The sequence below is a fragment of the Podospora bellae-mahoneyi genome, chromosome 2, assembly GCF_035222275.1.
Source record: "Podospora bellae-mahoneyi strain CBS 112042 chromosome 2, whole genome shotgun sequence".
NCBI classification, from domain to species: Eukaryota; Fungi; Ascomycota; class Sordariomycetes; order Sordariales; family Podosporaceae; genus Podospora; species Podospora bellae-mahoneyi.
The window spans coordinates 3,004,765-3,026,860 of NC_085881.1; the positions used below are offsets into that span (position 1 = coordinate 3,004,765).

Genomic DNA, 22,096 nt, shown 5'->3' on the forward strand with positions numbered 1-22,096 from the left:
AGGTGTAGAATTTCCAATTAGCGCAAGTATAAGAATAAAAAGCTCTGTGGGTGTTTCTCCCAAACCGCCCAAGTTTGCTCGAATTCACAGAGAACTGAAAAAAAGTCCGCCGACATCCAGTCCATTTTGATTTTACCAACTTCCCTGTGTGCCCAAACGCGAATGATTCCAACTTTATCACATGTACATTACATGGCCCAGATACCACATTCAAAAGGCGATCACCAATCTGTCACTGTTTCCAACACCTCCAATCCAATTCCCGAACCATCAAACTCTTACGCCGCAATGGCCTGAATATTACCAAACATCTTCCGTTGCTAACAAAGCCGTCAGTCACATCCTCACAGTCAATCAGGAGAGAAAGAATACTCACAGTAAAGCACACCGACAGCACCAAACTAAAAGCAGCCGCAACATAAACAGGAATAAACACCTGCCTCAGCGCGACAACAATCGCATCCGTGGCCGCAGCACGCACCCCAGGGGCCAAAGAGCTGAAGAACTCGCCACTGGTCCCCGAGATGGCCATCTGAAGCTGCTCCCGTGTCGCATCAGGCAGGACAACCATCAGATTCTTGATGGCGTCATTGACAAAGATGGCACCAGCAATCGCAAGACCCAACGCGATACCACCCAACTGACCCAGCATCATGAACGAGATCGCATACGCCATGTCCGCCGGCGGGGTGACAGCTTGGATAACAGCATACCCGGCCTGGATAAAGCAACCGGTACCAATACCAAGCAGAATCTCGAAGCCGTAGATCTGACCCTCAGGCGTCTCGGTCGTGATGCGAGCTGTGACACGGTTAGTTCCCCTTCCATTGGCAACAGAACAAGACAAAGACTTACACATCAAAACCCCGCCAATCAATGTCAAAACACTCCCAAAAACATACCACGGCTGGAAGTAACTAAACCTCGCCATCAAATGTCCATTCGCAAGAATAGCAGCGCTCAGCACAAAAATAAGCGGCAACAACCTCACCGCCGCCGTGATAGCACTATCGCCCCTTGTGAACTGGAAATACAGCGGGACATAGTAAATCGGCACGAAGCCAGCCGTGTTCACCGCCGCAGCGCAGCAGAAAAGCAGCACCGCGTTCCAGTTCCTCATGAACTGGATGGGAAAGATCCTCGAGGTCAGGTTGGTCAGGATGGTGTAGGTTTGTTGGATCCCAAAAAGGATAAAGAGCGAGAACGCCACGACAAAGAGTGCGATGATCTGCCCGCTGTCCCAAGCATAAAGCGCGCCACCGAGGTTGGTAGCCATGATCAAGGCCGTGATGGCTCCCATGCTAAGCACAGTTCCGACCCAGTCAAACTCCTTGGCAAGCGTCAAGGTCTTGGTCCCGGCACGAGGTTTGAAGTTCGGGATCCAAAGGAGGTAGACCGGGGCGAATAGACCAGCGACACAGAGGTTGATGTAAAACGCCCACCTCCACGTCGCCGGTGACTCAACAAACGCACCGCCTACCACGGGTCCCAAAACCGTGCCGATACCCCAGACCAGACCGACGAAACTAAGATACCCGGGGCGCTCGCGGTCGGAGGTATTGACGGAGAGAAGGGTCATGACACCGAGGTACATGCCATTGCCGCCCATGCCGGCAAGGACACGGCCGATGATGAGGGCGTCCATGTTGGGAGCTGCACCGCAAAGGGCAGAGCCGACGTTGAAGAGGATGGAGGAGAGGATGTACAGCCATTTAGCGTCGAAGAGGCCGTACAGGCGGCCGAAGGGGAGGACGACTGCTGCTCCACCGAGGAGGAAACTAGACACAAACCATGGTCAGAGACTGTACTCTTGCAGAAGGAGGTCGATGTAAGCATACCCAACAGACAGCCATGGTAGCTTGAGCGCATCCCCAAAATTGTTGACCACGGCCGGTGTGATGTCGGCGACGACTGTGTTGTCGAGGGAGTAGAGGAAAATGCTGGATAGAATGGCAACGACAACCAAGGCCCACTGTAGGAGGCAAGAAATGTTAGTGAATCCCTCTTATCACACCATATCTCAACCGGCAATGAGTCCTTACAATAACACCGTGAATGTTTCTTGGTGATGCATTCTGATCAGGTTCTGCTGGCGCGGCAGTCGGTGCACCGGCTTCGAGCTGTGAATCGGAGCTGTGGCCGTTGTCCGCCGGCAACTCAACGGCGGGATCAAGCGGCTTCTCCTTGAGGGAGGTCGCTCCAGAAGACATGTTATGGACAGGCGACCCGGGGGTCTTGGTGGGTATCAGGTTCGACCTTGGGGATTGTAGCAGGACGATTGATGATGTGATGAAAAGTTGTTGAGAGGAAGAGAGCTTGGTCTGGATTAAAAGATGCAAGATATCGGATTTCAGATTCGCGAGCGCTGCATGTGGCCGGGGGGGGTCGACGATAAAAAGGAGCGCGGTCGATATTGGGCCGACACAAAAATGAACACCAAATTAAATCCGCTAATCAAGGAATGCAAATCTTTTGCAAATCCAGTGATTAGAAATGGGTCTTTGGACACATGTTTGGCAGCAAACAAAAAGAAAGGGAGCAAGAGGGACGGCAAGTCGCAGTTGCTCTCCCATTCAAAACAGGGGTCCACACTGCCCAAAGAGGAAATTGTCTCATGTCACCCTCAGCGTATCATGTAATCAGACACAGGCTCCATTTTCTACCACAACTATTCTCTGCCTGACAAGCACTCTCATTTTCCCGTGACAACTTTCTTCAAGTGCTCCTCCAATCCAGGAATCTCACCATCCAGGTCGATGCGCAAACCCTTGGTGATGCGCGCAATGAGGACATAGACACCAAGCACGACGTAGACTTCGACCAGCTCCTCCACAGTCAGCAGCTTCTTCGCCTTCTCAACCGTCTCCTCGGTGTTGTTGTATGTGGCAAGCTGCTCGTCCACGAGTTGCAAAATGGCCCGGTCACGCTCAGTGAAGACGGTCTCTTTTGCCAATGCATCGACACCCTTGCCGGCGGTGCGCTTGAGGGCCTCGAATTTCTCTTCAGGCATGCCGTTGATGCGTGCCACTGGAGCGTTGACGTCCCACTCGTACTCTGCGTCCAGCACAGCCGAGATGCGCAGGACAACGAGCTGCCAGTCGAGAAGCGGCAGAATGCGCCGGTTGCCGTCGAAGAAATTGGCGTAGACTCCCATGAGCCTTGGGAAAGATCCATGTGAGTGTCCCAGGAGGTGAAAGATGTTGCGGCGATACGGGAGATGGGTTATCGCCGCTGCCACCTCCGGAGGGGCGGTTTGAAGATCAACATAGGGGACAAGGCAGTTCTGAGTCTTGCTAGGGGCAGACATGATAGGCAGATTGATTTGATGGTTCACCTTGCACCGTGAGGCTTCTACTGCACAAACTTTGTACCATTATGTATCCGTCACCTTGGTTCTCAGTTCTACAAGTCCTACAACTACTCCGAGTATGACACCATGCGGCGTGCCCCGGTGTCCCAAGTGTGCCGTACGATGCAATACGCCCTGTAGGGTAGTGTGGTCTATGTGGAATCCTGCCACAACTCTTTTTAGACCCTTCATTTTTCCTCATCCAAAATCATGCATTATCTCCGATGATCGATCCCAGCGCTGCCCTTTGCAGAGATGCCCCCCGAGAAAATTGCCTCTTTGGAAGACCAGAAGGTGACCAATCCGATGATTTCAAACGAACCGATGCGCTAACCCGCAATCGGAACTCCGACAAAAATGCCTTTTTAAGAAACCCCACTATTTAGATCATTTGCAGGAGCCCCACTCTTCTGCTTACTACATCAGTGCAACGGTTAACTTCCTAATTCGGCCTCGTGCTCGGCAAGGCTTGCCGCATCCTGCGCTCGTGACACGGGCCGAACCCTACCAATCCCAAGCACGTTATGGCTGATCCATTCCATCCTGCCCTTACCGATTTTTCTATCTCCGGTTTGTGCAAATTATGTCCGACGAGCCTTGGACCCTTGGTGGTGAACTGCCGAGGTGCTGCCACCTGACAAGCCTTGTACTCCAAAGTACAGCTACGAGGACTACTACATGCGGTAGCCGTGCGTTTGGCTGGCGAGTGCCTCTCGAGTAGAACACGGGGAGACCCTTTCTCGGACTATCGCAAGAAAGGCTTGGGGGCTGACACGGCTATCGACATGCTACAGAGCTGGTGTAGCACGCCGGGAAGGCCCAATGTTGGAGATGGTAGAAATACAGCTGCATATGGCAACGAAGACATGCTGATCAATATTGATTATGCCTTCATGTCTTACATGACGAAAAAGGGTATCAACATAGGTAGCTAAGCAGAACCAACACCAACATCACAACTCTTTACAATGCATAACGCCACCGTCAGCAATACCCATCTCGACGAGCACCAACGACTTCTCGCGTTGAGTTGGAGCTGGGTGCAGCTTCGCCCCTGGACGACAGTACTCATTCTGCTGCTCACCAACCTCGTCTGGACGAGATACCGCAGCGGATTGCGACAGATACCGGGCCCCTTTCTGGCGAGCTTCTCCAACTTGTGGAAGCTACGGGCAACATGGAATCAGAACATGCACCGGGAAAACGTGCGAGTGCACGAAGACTATGGGCCTATCGTGCGGATTGGGCCTAACCATGTCTCGGTGTCAGATGCTGAGAGCATGCAGACGATTTACGGGGTCAAGAATGTCTTTCCCAAGGTATATGCGCAGACTCCATAGCCGCCCAGCGTCTATTAGCTAACACCAGCCTACAGAGCGGATTCTACCCCCTAGCAGAAGCAGTCTACAAAGGAAAATTCCTCCCCACCCTCTTCACCACCACCAGCAACGACTACCACGCCAAGCTCAAACGCGGCTCCGCCCGCGCCTTCTCCATGGACGTCGTGATAGGCCTCGAAGAGTACGTAAACAAGTGCATTTCCGTCCTCCTCCAGCGCGTCCGCGACGTCTCCCACAACGGCAAGAAGCCCCTCGACCCCGTAGCCTGGATGCAGTACTTCGCCTTCGACGTCTTAGGCGAGATCAACTTCTCCAAAGACCTCGGTTTCCTCGAAGCTGGCGCCGACAAAGACGGCATCATTGCCGCCATTGGCCAGATTCTAGGTTACGTCTCGTTGATAGGACAGGTGCCGCAGGTGCACAAGTTCCTGCTGGGCAACCCCCTTCTCGCCAAGATACCCGCCGTGGAGAAGACAAACCAAGTCCTCCAGTTTTCGCTGCAGCAGATCCAAGAGCGGCAGAAGAACCCCGTTCCGAGGAAGGATATCCTCACCCAACTCCTCGACACCCATCGCAACGACCCGTCCGCCTTGTCTTTTGAGGAAATCGTCGCTATTACCACGACCAATGTCATCGCCGGGTCGGACACCACCGCTGTTTCGTTGTCCTCGGTTATCTACCATCTGCACAAGTACCCCGCCGCCAAAGCTAGGCTCATCGAGGAGATTGACTCCGTAGCCGCAAAGCTAGACGGTATCATCACCTATGCGGAAGCTGTCAAACTCCCCTACCTTACAGCTGTTATCAACGAAGCGATGAGGATCCACCCCGCCACAGGGTTCATTCTTGAACGCATTGTCCCCAAGGGAGGCGTGACACTTCACGGGGTCTACCTCCCCGCCGGGACAGTCGTGGGCGTGAACTCATGGGTTCTACACCGAAACAAGGATATTTTCGGGGAGGATGTCCACTCTTTCCGGCCGGAAAGGTGGGTGGACGGGGATGAGGGGAAGATTAAGGAGATGAAGAGGAATTTGTTTACTGTGAGTCCTGCCTGTTGGTGCTATGGGAGTCATCATTTGATGCTAATACTGGCGTGACAAAACAGTTTGGCTACGGCCCCAGAAGCTGCATTGGCAAGAATATCTCCATCCTGGAGATGTGGAAGGTCGTGTTTGAGCTGTACCGCCACTTTGACATAACTTTGGCCAGTGACAAGGAGTGGACTGTCAACGGGACTTGGTTTACGGCGCAGAGTAATATTGAGGCGGTTTTCAAGCCGAGGAAGAACTAGGGGGTTACTCTTGCGCGCGCAAGTTGTGTGGACTCAGGATTCAGGGTGGGTGGCAGTTGGTGTATGCTTGCGGAAATATGACGACATTCTTATTCTTTTGTATCCAACCAAATGCCTGATGAATGTAATGGTGATGTTGAAGTAGATAAATGTAGATGCAGCATGACTGTCTCATCAAATCGACAACCCCTGAAAAACAACCCTCAAAGCCCCCTCAATATCAGCCGACGCCTTTCCAAGACGCACCATCATGGACTTCACCTTGGTCTGACGTGCCGAGCTAGCTGCAACCTGGCTGGTCCGCTCAACTCGCGAGAGCAGCATCTGGAAATTGCGACTCTGCAGTCTCAAAAGCACCCGAATCATGTGAACCTGCTCCTCGTCTGAATACTGACTCCTGAACTCGTCCGAAAACATCAAGGGGTTGCAAGCGGCAGTGTTGGCCGCGCGTCCCGATGAGCTGCAGAACAGTTGGGCTGGCAAAGGCCCTGAACCGACAGCAGCTGTCAACTGTGGCTGTGATCCACCGAGAGAAGAATGTGACTGCGCAGAACTGGAGTCGGTCAACGAAGATGGCGTTGCCTGGCTACTAGTCTCGCTGCCGTTGTTGCTCAGGATGGCGCCTGCCCGCTTGATGCGGAGATGAATGCACTCAAACATCTCGGTGAGACGATCGCAGAGAATGAGGCGCATGGTGTGAATAGTGGAAAGGTCCAGACACTTGGGGCAGTCAAAAGGTTTGCAGCATTGAAAGACGAGCCATTTTTGAAGCCGTAAGACTTGGTCGAGAGACATGGTCGTGATGTGAAACTCGTCGTCGTCGAGTTGCTGCACGACACGGACGAGGTCAGTAAGACACGAGCACGGCGGTGAACCGGGTCGGTTTGGGTTTGGCGGGTTCTGAACGCCCGAGAGGGCCCAAGATTGGCCTGGAGACAACGGCGCCGTATCCAGTGCGAGCATGCTTGGTAATTCTTGAGTGGTGGTATGAGGAATTGGCCGGGGCTGGGGCTGGGGCTGCGAGATGGGGCCTTCGCTGGATAAGAAGAAATCAAGGTTGTTGTAGGGGTCCTGGTGTGGCTTATTGGACTGCCGAGCGTCATTGCTCCCACTGTTGGTAGAGCTGCTTATGCTGGATCGAACCTCCCCAGAGGCACTGTGCCGGCCAAAGTCCATATCCATATCCAGCCCGTCGATAAGATCCACTGACGTGTTACCGGCAGTCGTCAGCCCCGCTGCCCACGGCTGATCTGCCGAGTCTACCAATGCGAACTCGCAGTCAAAGAAGTCGTTATCTAACAGCGGATCCCCACCAACCTGAACTCTTGGTGCTGTGGTGGCCGCCTGCTGCGACGGCTTGGATGGTCCCAAACCTGCGCCGTTCAAGCCCTCGCCTTGTTGATCGCCCGGTTGAGAAGACGCATCGCCATTGTCCTGCCATGGGCGCCCTGGTGGGTTGTTGGGTTGCGGCGATTGCGACGAATTCGTGCGAGGCTTCTCCCGGCCGTTACTTGTCGGCACGACGCATTCGACCATTCTGGCCCGGCATCGGTCACAATTGCGAGGGTTACTACCAGTGCAACGCAGCTACCAGACGGGTGAGAACATTGTCAGATTACTTGAGTAGGAAGTTACCCCGATATTGAACGTACCTTTTTGGTCTGGCAGGCAACACAGGCAGGTCGTCGCATAGGACGAGTGCGATCTTTGACCACGCCGGGCCCTGAGTTGCGTCGCACAACTTCCATCCCCCCTCCCTCTGCCTGGCCGCCGCCCGAACTTCGTAGCGTGATGAACATGGCAGGCCAGACCGAAGTAAGAAAACAGACAGAGCAGCAGCAAAACTTGAGATATAACTGTCGTCCGTCTTAGGGCTGTGGCTGCGCGATAGATTTCTTGGCGAGGTGTTGATGGGTGGGTTGCGCTGGGGGTTGTCTTTTAAGAAGAGTCTTGTGGGGGACAGGGTGGGGTGGCGAGGACATAAGCCGGCGTGATTACAGGACTCATATACGTGGGGCATAATACCCTGATCTTTGTCATCTGCAGCCTCGCTACGTTGCTACAGTTTAATGCAGACTCAGAAACACGCAAGCGGGGCTACAGGCCAAACGAAAAGCCAGTAATAACGAGGCCGACGTCATGCCTCTGCCCTCGGAGAAGGGGTGGAAGAGGGAAACAAAATCCTCCTGCTGAAGTGGAAAACTGGTTGGCGTCCATCTTGCGCCCATTTGTGTAACATATGCGGTCCAAACTTTGTACATTGTGTGCAGGTCGAAAATACAGGTGGCAAGTGAGGAGGGGTAAATCATGTTCCGTAGCCCGGGCGACATTCTCCGACAGCCCACATCACCCAGAGCACAGGCCGCCAACGCACATGACGAAGTTGCAACAAGCATTTTTGTTGGATCGCAGGAAGCCGTTGCCGGATGGAACTAGCTTACCGGCTGTCCAACGATTGTGGTTCTGTGGGGCAGAAAGGCCGACGGGGGTTACAGAGGGCCATTAAAGTCCTCAGCTGACAGACACCCCGCATATCTCGAAAGTATCTTTGAAACAAATAGCCGGTGTAGGTAAGCTGACTTTGGCAGCGAATAAGGGATAAGTCCCTGCAAGAAACCACACCTCCTTCCCGAACCAGAGCGGGATGGGATCCCATATCAAGGCATTGCTCCTCAAGCAATCAACACCCACAACGACTTCTTGATGACCATTTCGTTCCGTTGCATCTCCAAAAACATGGCGAAAACCGAGTCTAGTTTCAACGGCCTACATGTATCGCGCCTGTTATGCGGCGCAGTGCATGTTAATGGCACGATCATCATGAAAAGCGTGCCGGTGGTCGAATCCTGCAGTATAGATTAGGTAGGTAGTATGTAAGGGGCGTGCAGATCTAGCACCGGAGCGCTGACTAAATCACATAAGTCAGAGCACGCAAGATACCGAAGAAGTGATGAGCTAACTCCCACGCAGCAACAGAAGCGCTCCTTCTATCATCAGCATCGCCGTCCACAGTTACAGGGGCTGTGTGTCCACACAACTCATCAGCACCACAGAAGCGGAACTGCCCAGCAGTTTATCAGTTCTCTCAGCCTTCCACATGCTTCACTCTTCGTCAGTTTGATATATCCTGCCACATTTCCCACAAGGCACGACTGCAAGAGCCCCTCCAATCCTGTTCTTGCGAGCAAGTGGTCCCGAAGAGACAAACTTGCAAATTGTGTTGATCTCGAAGCAAACTGGAAATGTTGCTAAATCAATTGCGCCAACGTGTGTCATCCTAACCTACCTTACTTAGAGTTAGATAAGCCGTTTTACAGGAGCGGGACGACTCGCCATCTTCACGACAGTCACGATATGAAAGGCGGATGAACTTCAGGCATCTCCTTCATTTATCTCCATATTCGGAGGCTTTTCAGAATGTCTCAAGCGCACTCTTCATCGCGAATAGCACTACATCAAGGATCTCTCTCCCCCTTTCCACTACGTAACTCAGAGCGCATTCTGGGTAGGTTTTGTCTGGGTCCTTCTATAGTAGTAGGCACTGTACAGTTCATAATTTGAATTTGAGCATGAATATTGTGTGCTATAAGGTAGGTATCCTTCTTCTTATTTCTCAAGGTACCTTCTGCGCTATCTCTTCTCGACATCAAAATTGGCCCCTTGTAACTACCATTTGTTGAATTAAGTTTTCCCTTGGCTTCAGGCTCCCTGTCAGCCTGTTCTCGGGACGCTGCCGTAGAGTTGTATCCGAGCTGCATCAGACGGTCCGGCAGGCCTGGCGTGTCGTAGATGAACGCTGACATCATCCCGCTTTGCCTCTTAGGCTTGTGTGGGCTTTTGGTACTACTATGGGGTTGTTTGTTTTAGTTGACTGAACGGGTAACACATCTCCTGGAGCATGACGCACTTGTCGGCCGAACCGTTGAGTTACGCAGTAACTAAAGGGCTCAAGTCGACGTTGATCGTGGCCGATGCTGTAAAAGCTTTCTATGTGTTCAATCAATGGTCAATGGTACAGGCATACAGACACCCAAAGAGATAGGTACTGCTAATAAGCTCTCATGACCGACATTTGTGAAATACTCCTTCTCTGGCAGGACGCAGTGTTTTAAATGTTTTACCAACCACTATGGTACCTATCGATGTCCCAAGCTTCATGTTTGATAGTTGAATGATATTCTGCACCCCATCACCATAAGCCTATCCTCCGTCGGCCTGACCCTCTCTTTCCTGTCACTCCAGAATATCTACAATGAATGATAGGCAGGTTGTCCCTATGTCTGCAAGGTTAAACCTACGAAGGGCTTTTGGCGGAGAATCGATGCATGGTGCATCACAGCGAGGTGCTGGTACCTCCATCTTAGAGGTCATCAGTCCTGTCAGCAGGTCATTAAGCTTATGTTTATTTACGCACCACCCTGTTTGTGTCTCTTAACCCCTTACCACCCCGCCGGTAAGGTACCTACGGTACCTAGTCAAATCATCGATCCATCCTACATAGCCACATCTTTCAGCAGTTCTAGCAGATGTGGTGAAATTGCGTTGTGCTTCAATTTCTAATTTCCAGTTTCGGTTGCCGATGACAGTTATTTTTTGCGTAACCTGGTGGCTCAGTCTCTCAACTATTGGCAGAGGGTGTGGACAGTCAGCCCGTGATGGGCGCCCCAAAACCTACGCGCACCCCAAAACGTGCGTGCACCCCAGCGCTACGCCCAAATAACAGTACAAATTGCACGTCAGACTGACCCGTTTCTTCATACCAGGTACCTAGGTAATCTTCACCATCTTTTCAGCCCCTCACTTCTCCCAACAAGTTTAAGTTAAGCAGACATTGAAGAAGCAACCATCCCGCAGAAACAGCGAAACACGACTATACCACTTTTTAATCATGGACGACTCTGTGTTGGAGAGTGTACATGACACAGATGTGGAACCAAAAGGACATCCTACCCACAGGGTACACCGGGTGATCTATTTCTCTATCTCAACAGGCACCAAGGCAGACCGACTGGAAGCCCAAGTACTGGCCTTAGAAAAGTGCGTGGTTGAACTTGAGACACTCCTGTCTCAGCATGCCGATGGTGGTCTCTCAAGCAAATCTCTCGAAAGGGCCCTTAGGAAGGAAGATACATGTACTCCACACCACCGACCGAGATCCCGAGATCAATCCTTTGATATCAAAAACAGCGAGGTTTGCGGGTCCTGTGTTAGGGGCGGACGACTGCGAGATATTGAGGAAATGGATGTTACGAGCGAAAGCAAAACTTCATCGACTTCGAGGAAGGTTCGCAAAAAACTGGGTGGTAATTTTGATACATTCCTTTCGGGTTTCTGAGTTTTCCAAGAGGCATACAACATCTCTGCACAACAATGCCGTGGACAATTTGGCCAGCATTGGTGGTATTATGAGGGGTATGCTGAATGTTCATCTACTCCCCGTTGCTGGACGACCCCTTTGGCTACAACAACTACAATGCGCAGTGTTCGGCTGAGTGCTATCATGGCTCGCGTGAGTACCTGGGTAATCATTACCCCAAACTCGAAGGTACGCTGATCATGATTCTCAACAGTACTTGATTCAAACGAACTCGACATTATCAAATTTTTGGGGGAATCACAGCCTGGTCGTGGCTGCGAAGCGCAACCCAGCCTTCATCCACTACAAACGCAGATAATGAATATGTCTGTCCAACCTTCTGGAGTCAGTCCCTCGATAGACTGGATTACAGAGAACTTCGGTTTTCAACATGTATTTTCCGAGAGGCAGCCCTCCAATATGTCTGCAATTGCACAAGGAAGCGTTCCACAAAGTATTGACCCTTCAGGAGCGGATCAGCTTGAAGGCCACGAGGGCCTGGTTGTCTGTGTTGTCCCAGATCGAAGAGTTAAGGGAAGACCCATCCTGCAACCTTGGCTTCTACTGGAGCAGGCAACGAGATCCTTTCAAATGCACCTACATTGTAAGTTACCATATACCGTCCATCAACGCGTCATTAACCATGTTACTTTAGATCTACCGAAGAACAGAGTCTCGTGTGTCCTGTCCCAGGGTGCCCCCAAGCCAACAAACTCTTCACTCGGCGGTCGACTCTGAAGAGGCACATGGAAAACAGACACAAGCCTTCTCCCACAGCAAAGAGTTTCGAGTGCCCATACCAAAATTGCAAGCGCGTGGGTAAAAAATCAGCATTTGATCGTAAAGATGGGCTTGAACGGCATCTTCTCAACTGCAAGCTTCACCCCGCAAGGGCCTCATCTAGTAAGTCAGGTGCCTCTTCTGCGTCACTTGGAGCATTGATATCACGTGGAGGCTCAAGTGAGGTGGTCAGCCGCAGCGTTTCGAAGCAGAAGGCAAAAGTGGAGGATTGGAAGGAAGAGCACAGGAGGCGGCTGGCAGCTCTTGAAGAGAGGGAGAGGGAGTGTCGGGAGGAAAGAGCAAGGTGGGAGGAGTTCGAGTGTCGGGTTCGGGAGTTGGATGATGAATAGTTGAAGGAAGGTTCGACTTGTTTGGAGTTTGACACTACCTGACCTGTTGACTGGGGATTGGCCCTGTGGGCGGTTTGGTGCACAGGCAGGGACAGCCTTGCGAATCCCAAGAACTCCAAGTGTAGGTGGTGGTATGGCCTATTTGAGAGGCCTCATTTCCACACAGCTGCACATGGGAAACCGGGAAGCCCATCGCCAAATATGATTCTGGTTAAAATCTGGGAAAGTCCAGGAGGCCTTGTTAGCAGCACCTTCCTTCTCGTGACTTTGCACATGCCGTTTTCATCAACCCTCTCTTCTTGCGACTCTGGGGATTTGTCGAGGATTCATATGGCAGTTTCTTATCAATAGTCTCATCGCTTGTTTTGCAGCATTACATCAAAAGATCTGTGTACATCTTTTTATGCGAAACGGACCTCTCTCTTTCATCAAACTTACTGTACCACTCATCGCAGTTGTCACGTTATAGCAAACATATTGGACCTCGCACGCTTGACGAGCACATGTGTGAACGTTTTTCCTGCCGCTGGCGCGGTTGCGAATATTCCACTCGTCCAGGAGTCTTCTTCACCGATTCATATCGACATGATCACGAGAAGAGGTGCAAACACAGACCGGTAGCCCTACCGCAACCACAAGCGCAACAGAACAACGCGATCGCACCTACAGCCGGAGTTCCAACGCTACAAGAGCAGATAATTGCGGATACAAGGGGCAGGTTCAGAGCTTTCAACCGTCGTCTAGAGAAGCAGTATGGCAACAAGAATGTGAGAGAGGACTCAGAGGAGGAAGGATGGCATGCAGTCGCACGTTTTGAGGAGCGGCGTGGGAATCTCAAAGTGAAGCCTAAAGACGACCTGCGTGACGCGAAAGACGACCCGCATGAGGCAAAACAGTTGTTAGAACCAGGTTGGGAGAGCCTGTGCAACCTTTCTCCTGAACCGGAAGAGCCTGTGAAAAAGGAGGAAGGGGATGCGAAAAGGAAGGAGGGGAATGTGAAGCGGGGGAACCCAGAGGTGGGAATGGAGGACTCGGAGGTGGAAATGGCAGATGCACCACCTGTGTGAAAGGAGGAAGAGGAGCCTGAGATGGAGGAATCACCTCGTTTTCTGAGGTGGCATTACCCTCATGTAGGAAGGAGATAGAGGTGAGATATTCAATTGCGTAGGTAACGATCAGCAGCGTACGTATGATCAGCAGCGGTATTGCGAAGAAATAAAAAGAATTGTTATTTGTTTATCATTCTCCTCAAAGTACTTCGGTACTGTCCTTACAACAACGCCCTTTCCACACCAAATAAGTTTAGTAATCCCCCTTCACAGCGCATCACACTTGGGAGGCACATACGGCCTCCCCAAATGATTACAAACATACGCACTTGAGCACCATTTCCCATCATCCAGCCGATAAACCTTGTCATAGTGATACGAGTAGCACTTCAAGGGCTTTTCCAGCTCGTATTTATGCCACGCATCACCCGCGGCATTTGGGTCCTTGATGTTGGGGTTGATGTGCACTGTGAAGACATCCCCGTTGGGCATGGTGGCGGAGACGCCTCCCTTTTGACCCCAGGGGTAGGCCCCGGTCCAGGGGACGTTGACCATCATCTTTGGGCGATAGGTCTCGAGTCCGTTGCCGGTCCAGACGGGGCCGGAGTAGTAGATCATCTCTCGGGAGGTGGAGCCGCCGTTGTGGCCCAGGCCGATGCCGCAGTCGGCAAGGATGAGGTTTTCTTCGGGGGTGCGCTGGGTAAGGGCCAGGGGGAGGGAGAGAAGGAGGAGGGTGGTTTGGGTGAGGTGCATTGTGATTGTGTGAATGTGTTTGATTTGAAATAAGCGTGATGGGGTAGATGAGAGTCCTAGGTTCTTGTTGGGGTTGAGTCGTAGGAAGAGTGTGGAAACTTGTTGGCTCGCAACTATCTTGACGCTGTTGAGCGGAAAGAGGTGTTCCTGATATATACACCTTCAGCCTGTATGAATAGGTATATCTCATGCCTTATTCTTTCTCGGGTGTAAACATCTCTTTTGACGATATCTGCTGTCAAAAAGACAACGAAGGTCCAGAGTAAACAGAGGTAAGCATGCGTGCTTTCGGCGATGTCAGCAAGTCAACCCAGCCCCTAATCCCCCATTCGCTGCTGCAACAATCATGAACTGACAACACTGCAGCGCTGAGTACAAGCGAGCTCTGAGTTATGATCTCGACCACCCACGGTTATCGTCGGGCAAATCCTTCGGGTGGCTAAGCAGCTGAAGCATCGGTTCCACTATGCAAGATGGCATGTTGACACGGACATAGGCGACGGGAAAGGGATATGCGAAGATAAGGTAGCTCAGCAAATTGTATACAATCATGTGAAAGCCAGCTGATGTATAAAAGATATCAGTTTCACTCACACAAATCTTAGTATCCTTCTCGTCACACCTCTCATTGTCTCTGTAACTTCAGACACATCCTCTCAACATGAAGCCCTCCATCATCGGCCTCCTGTTCGGAGCTTTCGCCCTCGCAGGCGCAAACCTCCTCAACCCCCTACCACCCAACGCGGACCAGCGCGCCATCGACTTCCAACCCTACGTCGACGCCGACACCGACGCCTGCGACCCCACCGCCGCCATCGACAGAGACGGCTACACCCTCAACGAAGGCCTCGTCCCCTTCAAGAATGGCAACTGCCGCGAAGGCCGCCTCGCCCGCTCCCAAACCTACGTCCGCACCCGCTGCAACCACTACTGGTGCGCCTACCTCTACGGGTACTACTTCGAAAAGGACGAAGGCTTCCTCGGCGGTTCACACACGCACGACTGGGAGCACATTATCGTGTGGGCTCTCCACAACGAAATCTTCTTTGTGTCCTGGTCAGCCCATGGAAACTACACTACTGCTCACCGATCGGGGGTGCTGTTTGACGGGACTCACCCCAAGTTTGTTTCTCACCGTGCGTGGACTACGCATTCGTGGAGGAGGGCAGAGAAGAAGGATGACCCTCCTGAAAATGAGACCAAGAAGTGGTCGCAGGCGCCGCTGATTGCGCTCGAGAAGATGCCGTGCGAGTTCAATAGGAGGCTGCTGAATCATAATTGGGGGAGTGCTCATATGGATTTGAAGAGGGACCGGTTTGGCGATGCTCTGAACAAGGCTATGCCGGCTGATGCGAAGAACAATGAGAAGTTTGATCCGTATAGTGACAGTTGAAGAAGGTGGCTGAATCCGTAAAGGCTGGCGTGGTGGGAGGATGCAATGGTGAAGAAGTATTTCTTATGGACGTGTATTTGTTCGTAGCTCTGCCAAACAATTGAAAGGAAATGTACACCAGATAAAGCTAGACAAGTATCCAAGAGAAAATCCTGCCTCTTCACCTTGACCTGATTCCCTACTAAAACATATGCACCCCCACAGCGGAATGATACATCCCCGGCAACAACCCCTTGTTGTCACTCACATTCTCCACAGCCGTTCTTAGGATTGCCGGTGTTCTCTTCAACACCGCCGTGCTCAATTTTCGCTCAAGCCTCTCTGCCCTCCACAACCAAAACTTCTCTTGCGCCAAAAACACTGTGAACTCTCCCAGCTCCCTGGCGGCCTCCTTGCTCTGTTCCTTGAACTTTCTCCATGACGAATCACCTTCCTCGTCCTTTTCATCAGCATCGAAGAGAGTTGATTCCTCATCTTCAGACTCGCTGTCTTTGTCAACGAGAGTCCCTTCTTCGTCGTCGTCGTCCATACTGTGTCCCTCTGGCATAACCCCAGCAGCTACGTCGGCGAGAGTCTTCTTCGCCTGCTTGAGCTTGGCCTCTCCATGTTTTGCGTTCTCGCGGCTCTTAAGATAGCGCTCAAGAAGGTGGCACATCTTGCTCTTCTTGCGCTCCATGTAGACTTGCCACGCTTTCACTAAACCGGGCTCTGGCGTAGAGTTGGTAAAATCAATCTCACCGGTGGGGATGCGGTGCCCATAGAATTTGCCGCGAGCGGAGCCCAGCTCGAGATGGCAAAGAAACCACTTGGCACCCGGCACTCCTGAGAAGCGAGCGAGCACCCTGACATATTTGTTAGCTTTTCTTGTGTTGGCCCCTTGTAGGGTGACTTACCATTCTCCTGCCACCAACTCCAGTTGCGGCTCCTGAATGAACTCGATCATTCTACTGACCAACCGTTCCTCGTCCGTTTCCTTGTCAATATCAACGAAACTGTCGCCCTTCTTTTCCTCTTGTCCCCTTTCCAACGTCTCCCCGCCATTTGCGGGGCTGATTGGAGATGCCACCACCTCAGCTCCTATCTGAGCCGACCTCTTCTCCGCCTTGCTCTTGTGTTGCTCCTTCAACACCCGACTTTCAATCCCCTCCACTGCATTCAGCTCCTGCTCCAACAGCCTCTTCTCACACGAGAAGCTCGAAATCACTCTGGCAAATCCGGTACTGATCGAGCACCAACCCGAAATCCTGTCCTTCGGTGTCACAGCCTTGGCAATCCGGGCTCGCAGCCGATCGCAATCCAAGAAGGTGACAATGACTCGTTGAATATCGAATAGACTTTGTATTCCGGAGTTGTTGACGATGATGGGGTTCGGGCAAATCGTGCTACTCTCGTCAAAGTCGAAACCGAAGCCCAGGCGAGTCTTGACATCGGCCTTCTTCGAGTGCTGATCCAGCTGGGCAAGGACTGACTTGTGGTCAACATCGAGAATGGTCTTCGGCAATTCCTTTGGTTGAAGATTTCGTCCTTGTATGTCTTCCACTGACGCAGAGAGATACTCGAGGTGCCCCTTGACCTCAGAGTCATAGGGCACCCACTCTGGCCTTGACGGGCCATCTGACAAGACATTCTCGTTTGTGAGGGCCTGAAGTGTTGGTGGTACCGGTGGAGGGGCTTCAACAATTGGCGATGGGGCAGACTCAGCAGCCGGGTCCGGTGTCGCTCTGCCGATACCAAAAGAAGAAGACTTCTTCGTGAACGAAGAGAGCCTGGAGGCTTTCTTGGGCGACTCCACAACCGGCCCCTCCTTTTTTGAACCTCCTATGCCGATCTTGAATCCCGACATCGACAGCGACGGACTCGGGAGCGACAGCGATGGGCTCGGCAGCGACATTGTTGGGCTAGGAAGAGATGAAAATGAGAAGCCTTTGGTGAGCCCTCCTGTTAGCCCTGTGCCCCTGCGCTCAAGGACGGTACCATCACCGCCACTGGCCGGGGCTTCTCCAGGTACCGCTCCCTTCTCAGAAACCTTCTTCACGCAATGCTGGAGAATATAAGCCACGACCTTTCCAACACTGATGAAACGCTCCTTCAGCTGGTGAAAGTCGGACCCCCGCACCACGCCAATAACTCCAACAATCCAGTCAAACGGAATGTCCTTTTGATCCTTGTCTTTGACTGCATCAATAGCTCGTCGCAGCACGGAGATGGTTTCGCCATAAGTCTTCATGATCTCTTCCATCTTGCCCTGAGTAACCTGAGAGAGCTGGAGGTTGTAATGTTTGCCATGGTCCTTTTGGTTGCCATAAGCTTGTTGTGAAGATGGGTATAAAGAACGACCGCGGACGGGACTCCCCGCGGCCATTCCAGTCCAGTTGAAAACTGAGACATCATTGTGGGTGATGATAACCTGATCCAGCAGCCGTGCCAGTGCCGTGGCATAGCCTTCTGCAGGAAAGGTAGGAAACCGCACGCCCAGGACGCCCATCAGAGCATAAGCGCGGTCAATGGCGACTGTTGCCCTTCGACATCCAGAGGCCTCAAGTACGTTTTCTGCAGAAAAGCCACACCTCTTCTTCCCGTCCTGCCAGTCGCCCAGCTTCTCAAGTTTGCTGAACTTGGCCACGTATTTCCTGTCGTCCAGGACGAGCTGTAGGGTCTCGTCAACCAAACATCGAAGCACGAAGTTGATGGCGTTAAGAGCGTCTTCTTCTCCAATCTCCACCTTTTTCTTCACCACATGATGCGTAAGACGGGCGAGAAGGATAGTTTTTGGATCATCCTCGCCGCCCTCGACGAGGTCCACGGCTGCATTGTATACCACATGCGCCAGCTGTGAAGTGGCTGTCTCCATCGCCAGATCTCCTGGAAATTGGACGCCCAGGTTGTGAAGCAGCATTATCAGGAGATGCGCCCTCTCGATCTGAGCAGTCTCTATCTTTGCCTTGCTCATCACGTCACCAGCACCCCCCGTTTCCCGGTTCGGCGGACTTGTGTGCTCTTTCTCGGTGCACTCATGAATGTACTTCATCTCATCAGGAACGTAGCCGGCCAGCAGGTCTCGAAGAACTTCAGCGGTTAGAGTGCCGTCGCCAAAGGCGAAGAAGTTCTGCTTGTCTCGTTGCGTGTATAGAGCAATGAAAGGAATGAGATGATAGAGGTAACCGAGGCTCTCAACTGGGCGGCTGATAGTGGCCCAGTCTGCATTCACGTAGAAAGTGGTCTTGCTCATGACCAGCTCTTGGAGAGTCCATGCTCTGGTTGACCATTCTGGTTTCCAATCCACAATGTGCTCGAATCCTTGAACTGTGCTCCTTTCCCGGAGGGGCAGATCCTTAAGATACGGCTCTGGCTCTTCACCATGCTCCTTCTGGAACTCACGCCAGTCCTGTGCAGCATCAGTGCCTGAAGCATCCCACTCGTCATCCTCTAGCACTTTGTTATCCAGCTGGACAAGAGTAAATTCGGCATCTGCGTACCAATCGCCCATGAGAGAAAGCGACTGCGACAGCTCGCCAAAATCCATCTTGTTGATGCAACAGGTGTCGTTCCACAAGTAGCACTTCTCGCGTCGCCGAAAGAGCTTTGTCTTGAAGATTTCGCCTGCCTTCTTGACACTCCGGTCAATCTTGATGGCGGATTTCCACTTCTCTAAAAGCGGTACAATCCCGTCAACAGCATCTCGGAGCATGAAATGGTTCTTAAAGTAGTCGATCTCCCCAACAGCGGCCGTGTAATGCTTCTCGGCAATCTCCACCTGCTTCTTTGCCTTGTCGAAAGCTTGTTTTTTCTCCTGAACCACAGGAGGCATCTGCAAGCGTTCACCGCCCGCATCATCTATGGCCCTGCGAGTGCTGCTGATGAGGTTGCTGAAGATCTTGCTCTCCATCTCGGCAAACCTGAGTTCGGCCCTTTTCTTTTGCTCCTCACCCTTAGCCCAGTTCAGGTAGCTTTCGGCACTTTTCCCCTTGAGTCGCCGGTCCAGCAGATTGGCCAGACTGAAGGTCTCTAAAGTGCCCGACGACTGTGTGGCGAGATACAGCTCCTTCACTGCTGCCTCTTGCGCGGAGATGTCGAGATGGCACTGCTCTAGCAACATCTGCACGTCACTCCTCTGAGATGCGGTTCCCATCGCTTGTAGCCCGGCCTTAGCACGCTCCAGGTACTTTCCACGCGCCCGCGTAATGTCGCCGAGCGAGACTTCTGCTCCCTTCCACCGATGGGAGAGCATGCAGTACTGGCCTCGCTCCCCAATTGCTGGACGATGGACCAGATTGCCGGTTTCAAGGTCAAACATGCGGTCAGGTGTTTGAACCGAAGGGGGGTCCGAGGTGGTCAGTATTTCCACGTCTTGAAGCCCAGAGAATGCGTGACCTTTTTCTTCAACAAAGGTAGGCCTGAAGCCGCCGTTGGGTCCGAACCACACATTCATTATGGCTCTAAGCTTCTCTTGACTGGCGCCCAGCTCCTTGAAAATTCTCTGGAGGTCCTCCGGCGTGAAGTCGGTTGCTTTGACCGCATCCAGCATCGCCCCCCTGATGACATCCAAGGCGGCGGAGGTGGTTGTCGATGCCATTTTTGACGGGTTGGATTCGTTTCCAGCGACGATGAAGCGTGTAGAACGGTGGGTTGGGCAACGTGTGTATTCCAAGCTTGTCACAGCAATGACAGAATTGCCTGCTCTCGTGGTCGTGGAGCCACTTCAACGCCTTAACTCAGGCCACAAATGAAGAAAGAAGCCCATCATCCCCATAAATCTGTCGGGCATCATCTGTCCCACATCGGGCCGACTTGCACTAAAGAAAGAGAGGGGTATCCTAGCTGGAGGGCAGTTGCAAAGGCATCCTAAGAGGTGCTCCTGCCTCAGTTATGATTGGGGTGCCAAGGCAGCCGTGCAGCAAATCCACGATGAGCTTCTCCCAGTTCCTTAGCATTTCTCAGCGCTTTCTGCGGGGTTCGGGCACCTATCTCTAATGCAGTTTTGGCGATCATTCTAGTCTGGTTGGTGCTCCGTCGTTTTCAGCTCAGTCCGGACAGCCACATTTGTCGTATCTTCTTCATATCGGGCACCTTGGGACGGGCGGCTTGTTGCCCAAAGCGTGTTCCCAAGCCAATGATAGATTCCATTCAGTCTCTCCAATGTGAGGGGTTGTTCTGAGGGCCTGGGACAGATTTATTGGAACAGATGCCCTGAAGCCAGCCGCTGCTGGAGCAACACGGCCAACGCCCGTCTTCCAAAATGGCCTCTTACCACCGTGTCCTGGAGGTCTTCGGTCGCTCAATCGATCAGAAGTCCCTCGAATGCGATTAGTGAGGTCTCTCCATGTCTTCCACACACTTACTAACCAAGACCATAGCGACATTCACCCTTGGGACATCCTCATCAATAGCGAACGATGGTCAGGAAAGGTCCGGCTGATAGGTTTCGTGGACTCGTTCTTCCTGATCTGTTACTCGGGCGTGTCCCGCTTCGAGCATGGTCTATTGATCTACAGTCAGCTCCAACAACACCCCATGTATGTGACAGGATACTTACCTGGCCAGAGGATGACGAGATTATACGAAACACGTTGAAGTCCGCCAATGTCATCGCAGAGAGTCTTGAACTTGAGGTGCTGAATCCCAAGCGAGTCAAGGAGAACAATGGTCGGTCATTATCGCCCATCCTTACCATCGATACTTCTCATGACTAATCTTGTTGAGCCTCAGAGGAACCGACGTACTTCAAATTCGTCAGTGAGAAGGGCGGCCTCGACTACAACATCACGACCCTCGGGCATCCTGTTGGTCTTACGACCCAATACCCCGCTTCTTCGCTCAAGAAGTATGACATCAAGTTGAGAAAGGGGAGAGATGTAGTCATGCGGAGTAAGAGCCCAGGCGTCATTGTTGCCACAAGCTAACTCGTTCCGAGAACGCATCCGTCGTGGCGTCACTCAACACAACTTTTTCGGCCTCCTGCACGATTCCGTCCGGCTCGGTGTTGTCACGCAAGCTGAGTTGATCGGAACTATTATTGGCAAAACTATCGGTGGGTCGACGTTTGAGGATGTCGCTGGGAAGTACCTCGATGCTCTGTCGGGGGCCAAGGGGTCGAGAAACTTGGCCCTGTCTGGAGAGAGGACATAGCATACTGGCGTCACCTCAACTAGCTGTCGGGATCCCAAACCCACCAGCGGCGTAACTTCCCAACCCATCAATTTAGCTACCAGTCCCCCGAAAATGCCTTTCCTGTCAGTGACCTCCCCATTGCCTATCCTGTTTGCGACCGCAGCTGGCAACGTATCCCATAATCCTCCAAATCCTCAGCATTTCTTGACGACCTCCCAGCCATACCATCGGGTCATCCTGGCCATTGATGCTTAAGATCACAATCATTGTCGCCATCCCAGTGGTCCCGAAGGCCTGAGAGGCAAGTGTTTGGGCAAGAAGTGC

General features: G+C 52.3%; 8 protein-coding genes across 8 annotated transcripts; 3 read left to right on the top strand and 5 right to left on the bottom strand.

Annotated features, from left to right (window-relative positions):
• Positions 1–64: 64 nt before the first annotated feature.
• On the bottom strand, positions 65–2,523 carry QC761_207900 (uncharacterized protein). The gene is made up of 5 exons (XM_062876536.1): positions 2,043–2,523; positions 1,839–1,972; positions 856–1,778; positions 377–801; positions 65–320 (listed from the first exon to the last, which is right to left on the bottom strand). Exons 1-5 carry the CDS (start codon positions 2,208–2,210, stop codon positions 279–281), a joined length of 1,692 nt encoding a protein of 563 aa, XP_062735134.1. The 5' UTR covers positions 2,211–2,523; the 3' UTR covers positions 65–278.
• Positions 2,524–2,692: 169 nt separating this feature from the next.
• QC761_207910 (uncharacterized protein) lies at positions 2,693–3,307 on the bottom strand (the record flags this gene model as incomplete). Its single annotated transcript, XM_062876537.1, has 1 exon — positions 2,693–3,307. The coding sequence occupies one exon, from the start codon at positions 3,305–3,307 to the stop codon at positions 2,693–2,695; it is 615 nt and encodes a 204-aa protein (XP_062735135.1).
• Positions 3,308–3,735: 428 nt separating this feature from the next.
• Positions 3,736–6,068, top strand: QC761_207920 (uncharacterized protein). Its single transcript, XM_062876538.1, has 3 exons — positions 3,736–4,668; positions 4,725–5,732; positions 5,798–6,068. The coding sequence occupies exons 1-3, from the start codon at positions 4,318–4,320 to the stop codon at positions 5,981–5,983; spliced, it is 1,545 nt and encodes a 514-aa protein (XP_062735136.1). The 5' UTR covers positions 3,736–4,317; the 3' UTR covers positions 5,984–6,068.
• Positions 6,069–6,088: 20 nt separating this feature from the next.
• Positions 6,089–8,266, bottom strand: QC761_207930 (uncharacterized protein). Its single transcript, XM_062876539.1, has 2 exons — positions 7,636–8,266; positions 6,089–7,570 (listed from the first exon to the last, which is right to left on the bottom strand). Exons 1-2 carry the CDS (start codon positions 7,780–7,782, stop codon positions 6,158–6,160), a joined length of 1,560 nt encoding a protein of 519 aa, XP_062735137.1. The 5' UTR covers positions 7,783–8,266; the 3' UTR covers positions 6,089–6,157.
• Positions 8,267–13,785: 5,519 nt separating this feature from the next.
• Positions 13,786–14,271, bottom strand: QC761_208020 (uncharacterized protein; the record flags this gene model as incomplete). Its single annotated transcript, XM_062876543.1, has 1 exon — positions 13,786–14,271. One exon carries the CDS (start codon positions 14,269–14,271, stop codon positions 13,786–13,788), a length of 486 nt encoding a protein of 161 aa, XP_062735138.1.
• Positions 14,272–14,932: 661 nt separating this feature from the next.
• On the top strand, positions 14,933–15,664 carry QC761_208010 (uncharacterized protein; the record flags this gene model as incomplete). The annotated part of the gene is made up of 1 exon (XM_062876542.1): positions 14,933–15,664. One exon carries the CDS (start codon positions 14,933–14,935, stop codon positions 15,662–15,664), a length of 732 nt encoding a protein of 243 aa, XP_062735139.1.
• Positions 15,665–15,717: 53 nt separating this feature from the next.
• Positions 15,718–20,376, bottom strand: QC761_208060 (uncharacterized protein). The gene is made up of 2 exons (XM_062876544.1): positions 16,558–20,376; positions 15,718–16,506 (listed from the first exon to the last, which is right to left on the bottom strand). The coding sequence occupies exons 1-2, from the start codon at positions 20,235–20,237 to the stop codon at positions 15,846–15,848; spliced, it is 4,341 nt and encodes a 1,446-aa protein (XP_062735140.1). The 5' UTR covers positions 20,238–20,376; the 3' UTR covers positions 15,718–15,845.
• A 227-nt stretch (positions 20,377–20,603) lies between these two features.
• On the top strand, positions 20,604–21,878 carry QC761_208070 (uncharacterized protein). Its single transcript, XM_062876545.1, has 5 exons — positions 20,604–20,971; positions 21,019–21,155; positions 21,206–21,307; positions 21,371–21,529; positions 21,576–21,878. The coding sequence occupies exons 1-5, from the start codon at positions 20,901–20,903 to the stop codon at positions 21,788–21,790; spliced, it is 684 nt and encodes a 227-aa protein (XP_062735141.1). The 5' UTR covers positions 20,604–20,900; the 3' UTR covers positions 21,791–21,878.
• The last annotated feature ends 218 nt before the right edge of the window (positions 21,879–22,096 follow it).

What these genes read in the sequence shown, in the direction of transcription:
- QC761_208070 (XM_062876545.1), top strand. Translation starts at nt 20,901, where the DNA reads ATGGCCTCTTACCACCGTGTCCTGGAGGTCTTCGGTCGCTCAATCGAT. An exon ending in AAGTCCCTCGAATGCGATTA is followed by an intron (nt 20,972 to 21,018) that starts GTGAGGTCTCTC and finishes CCAAGACCATAG; the next exon opens with CGACATTCACCCTTGGGACA. An exon ending in GCATGGTCTATTGATCTACA is followed by an intron (nt 21,156 to 21,205) that starts GTCAGCTCCAAC and finishes TTACCTGGCCAG; the next exon opens with AGGATGACGAGATTATACGA.
- QC761_208060 (XM_062876544.1), bottom strand. Translation starts at nt 20,237, where the DNA reads ATGGCATCGACAACCACCTCCGCCGCCTTGGATGTCATCAGGGGGGCG. An exon ending in GAGTTGGTGGCAGGAGAATG is followed by an intron (nt 16,507 to 16,557) that starts GTAAGTCACCCT and finishes CAAATATGTCAG; the next exon opens with GGTGCTCGCTCGCTTCTCAG.
- QC761_207930 (XM_062876539.1), bottom strand. Translation starts at nt 7,782, where the DNA reads ATGTTCATCACGCTACGAAGTTCGGGCGGCGGCCAGGCAGAGGGAGGG. An exon ending in TTGCCTGCCAGACCAAAAAG is followed by an intron (nt 7,571 to 7,635) that starts GTACGTTCAATA and finishes CCCGTCTGGTAG; the next exon opens with CTGCGTTGCACTGGTAGTAA.
- QC761_207900 (XM_062876536.1), bottom strand. Translation starts at nt 2,210, where the DNA reads ATGTCTTCTGGAGCGACCTCCCTCAAGGAGAAGCCGCTTGATCCCGCC. An exon ending in GAAACATTCACGGTGTTATT is followed by an intron (nt 1,973 to 2,042) that starts GTAAGGACTCAT and finishes TGCCTCCTACAG; the next exon opens with TGGGCCTTGGTTGTCGTTGC. An exon ending in GATTGGCGGGGTTTTGATGT is followed by an intron (nt 802 to 855) that starts GTAAGTCTTTGT and finishes ACCGTGTCACAG; the next exon opens with CTCGCATCACGACCGAGACG.
- QC761_207920 (XM_062876538.1), top strand. Translation starts at nt 4,318, where the DNA reads ATGCATAACGCCACCGTCAGCAATACCCATCTCGACGAGCACCAACGA. An exon ending in TCAAGAATGTCTTTCCCAAG is followed by an intron (nt 4,669 to 4,724) that starts GTATATGCGCAG and finishes ACCAGCCTACAG; the next exon opens with AGCGGATTCTACCCCCTAGC. An exon ending in TGAAGAGGAATTTGTTTACT is followed by an intron (nt 5,733 to 5,797) that starts GTGAGTCCTGCC and finishes GTGACAAAACAG; the next exon opens with TTTGGCTACGGCCCCAGAAG.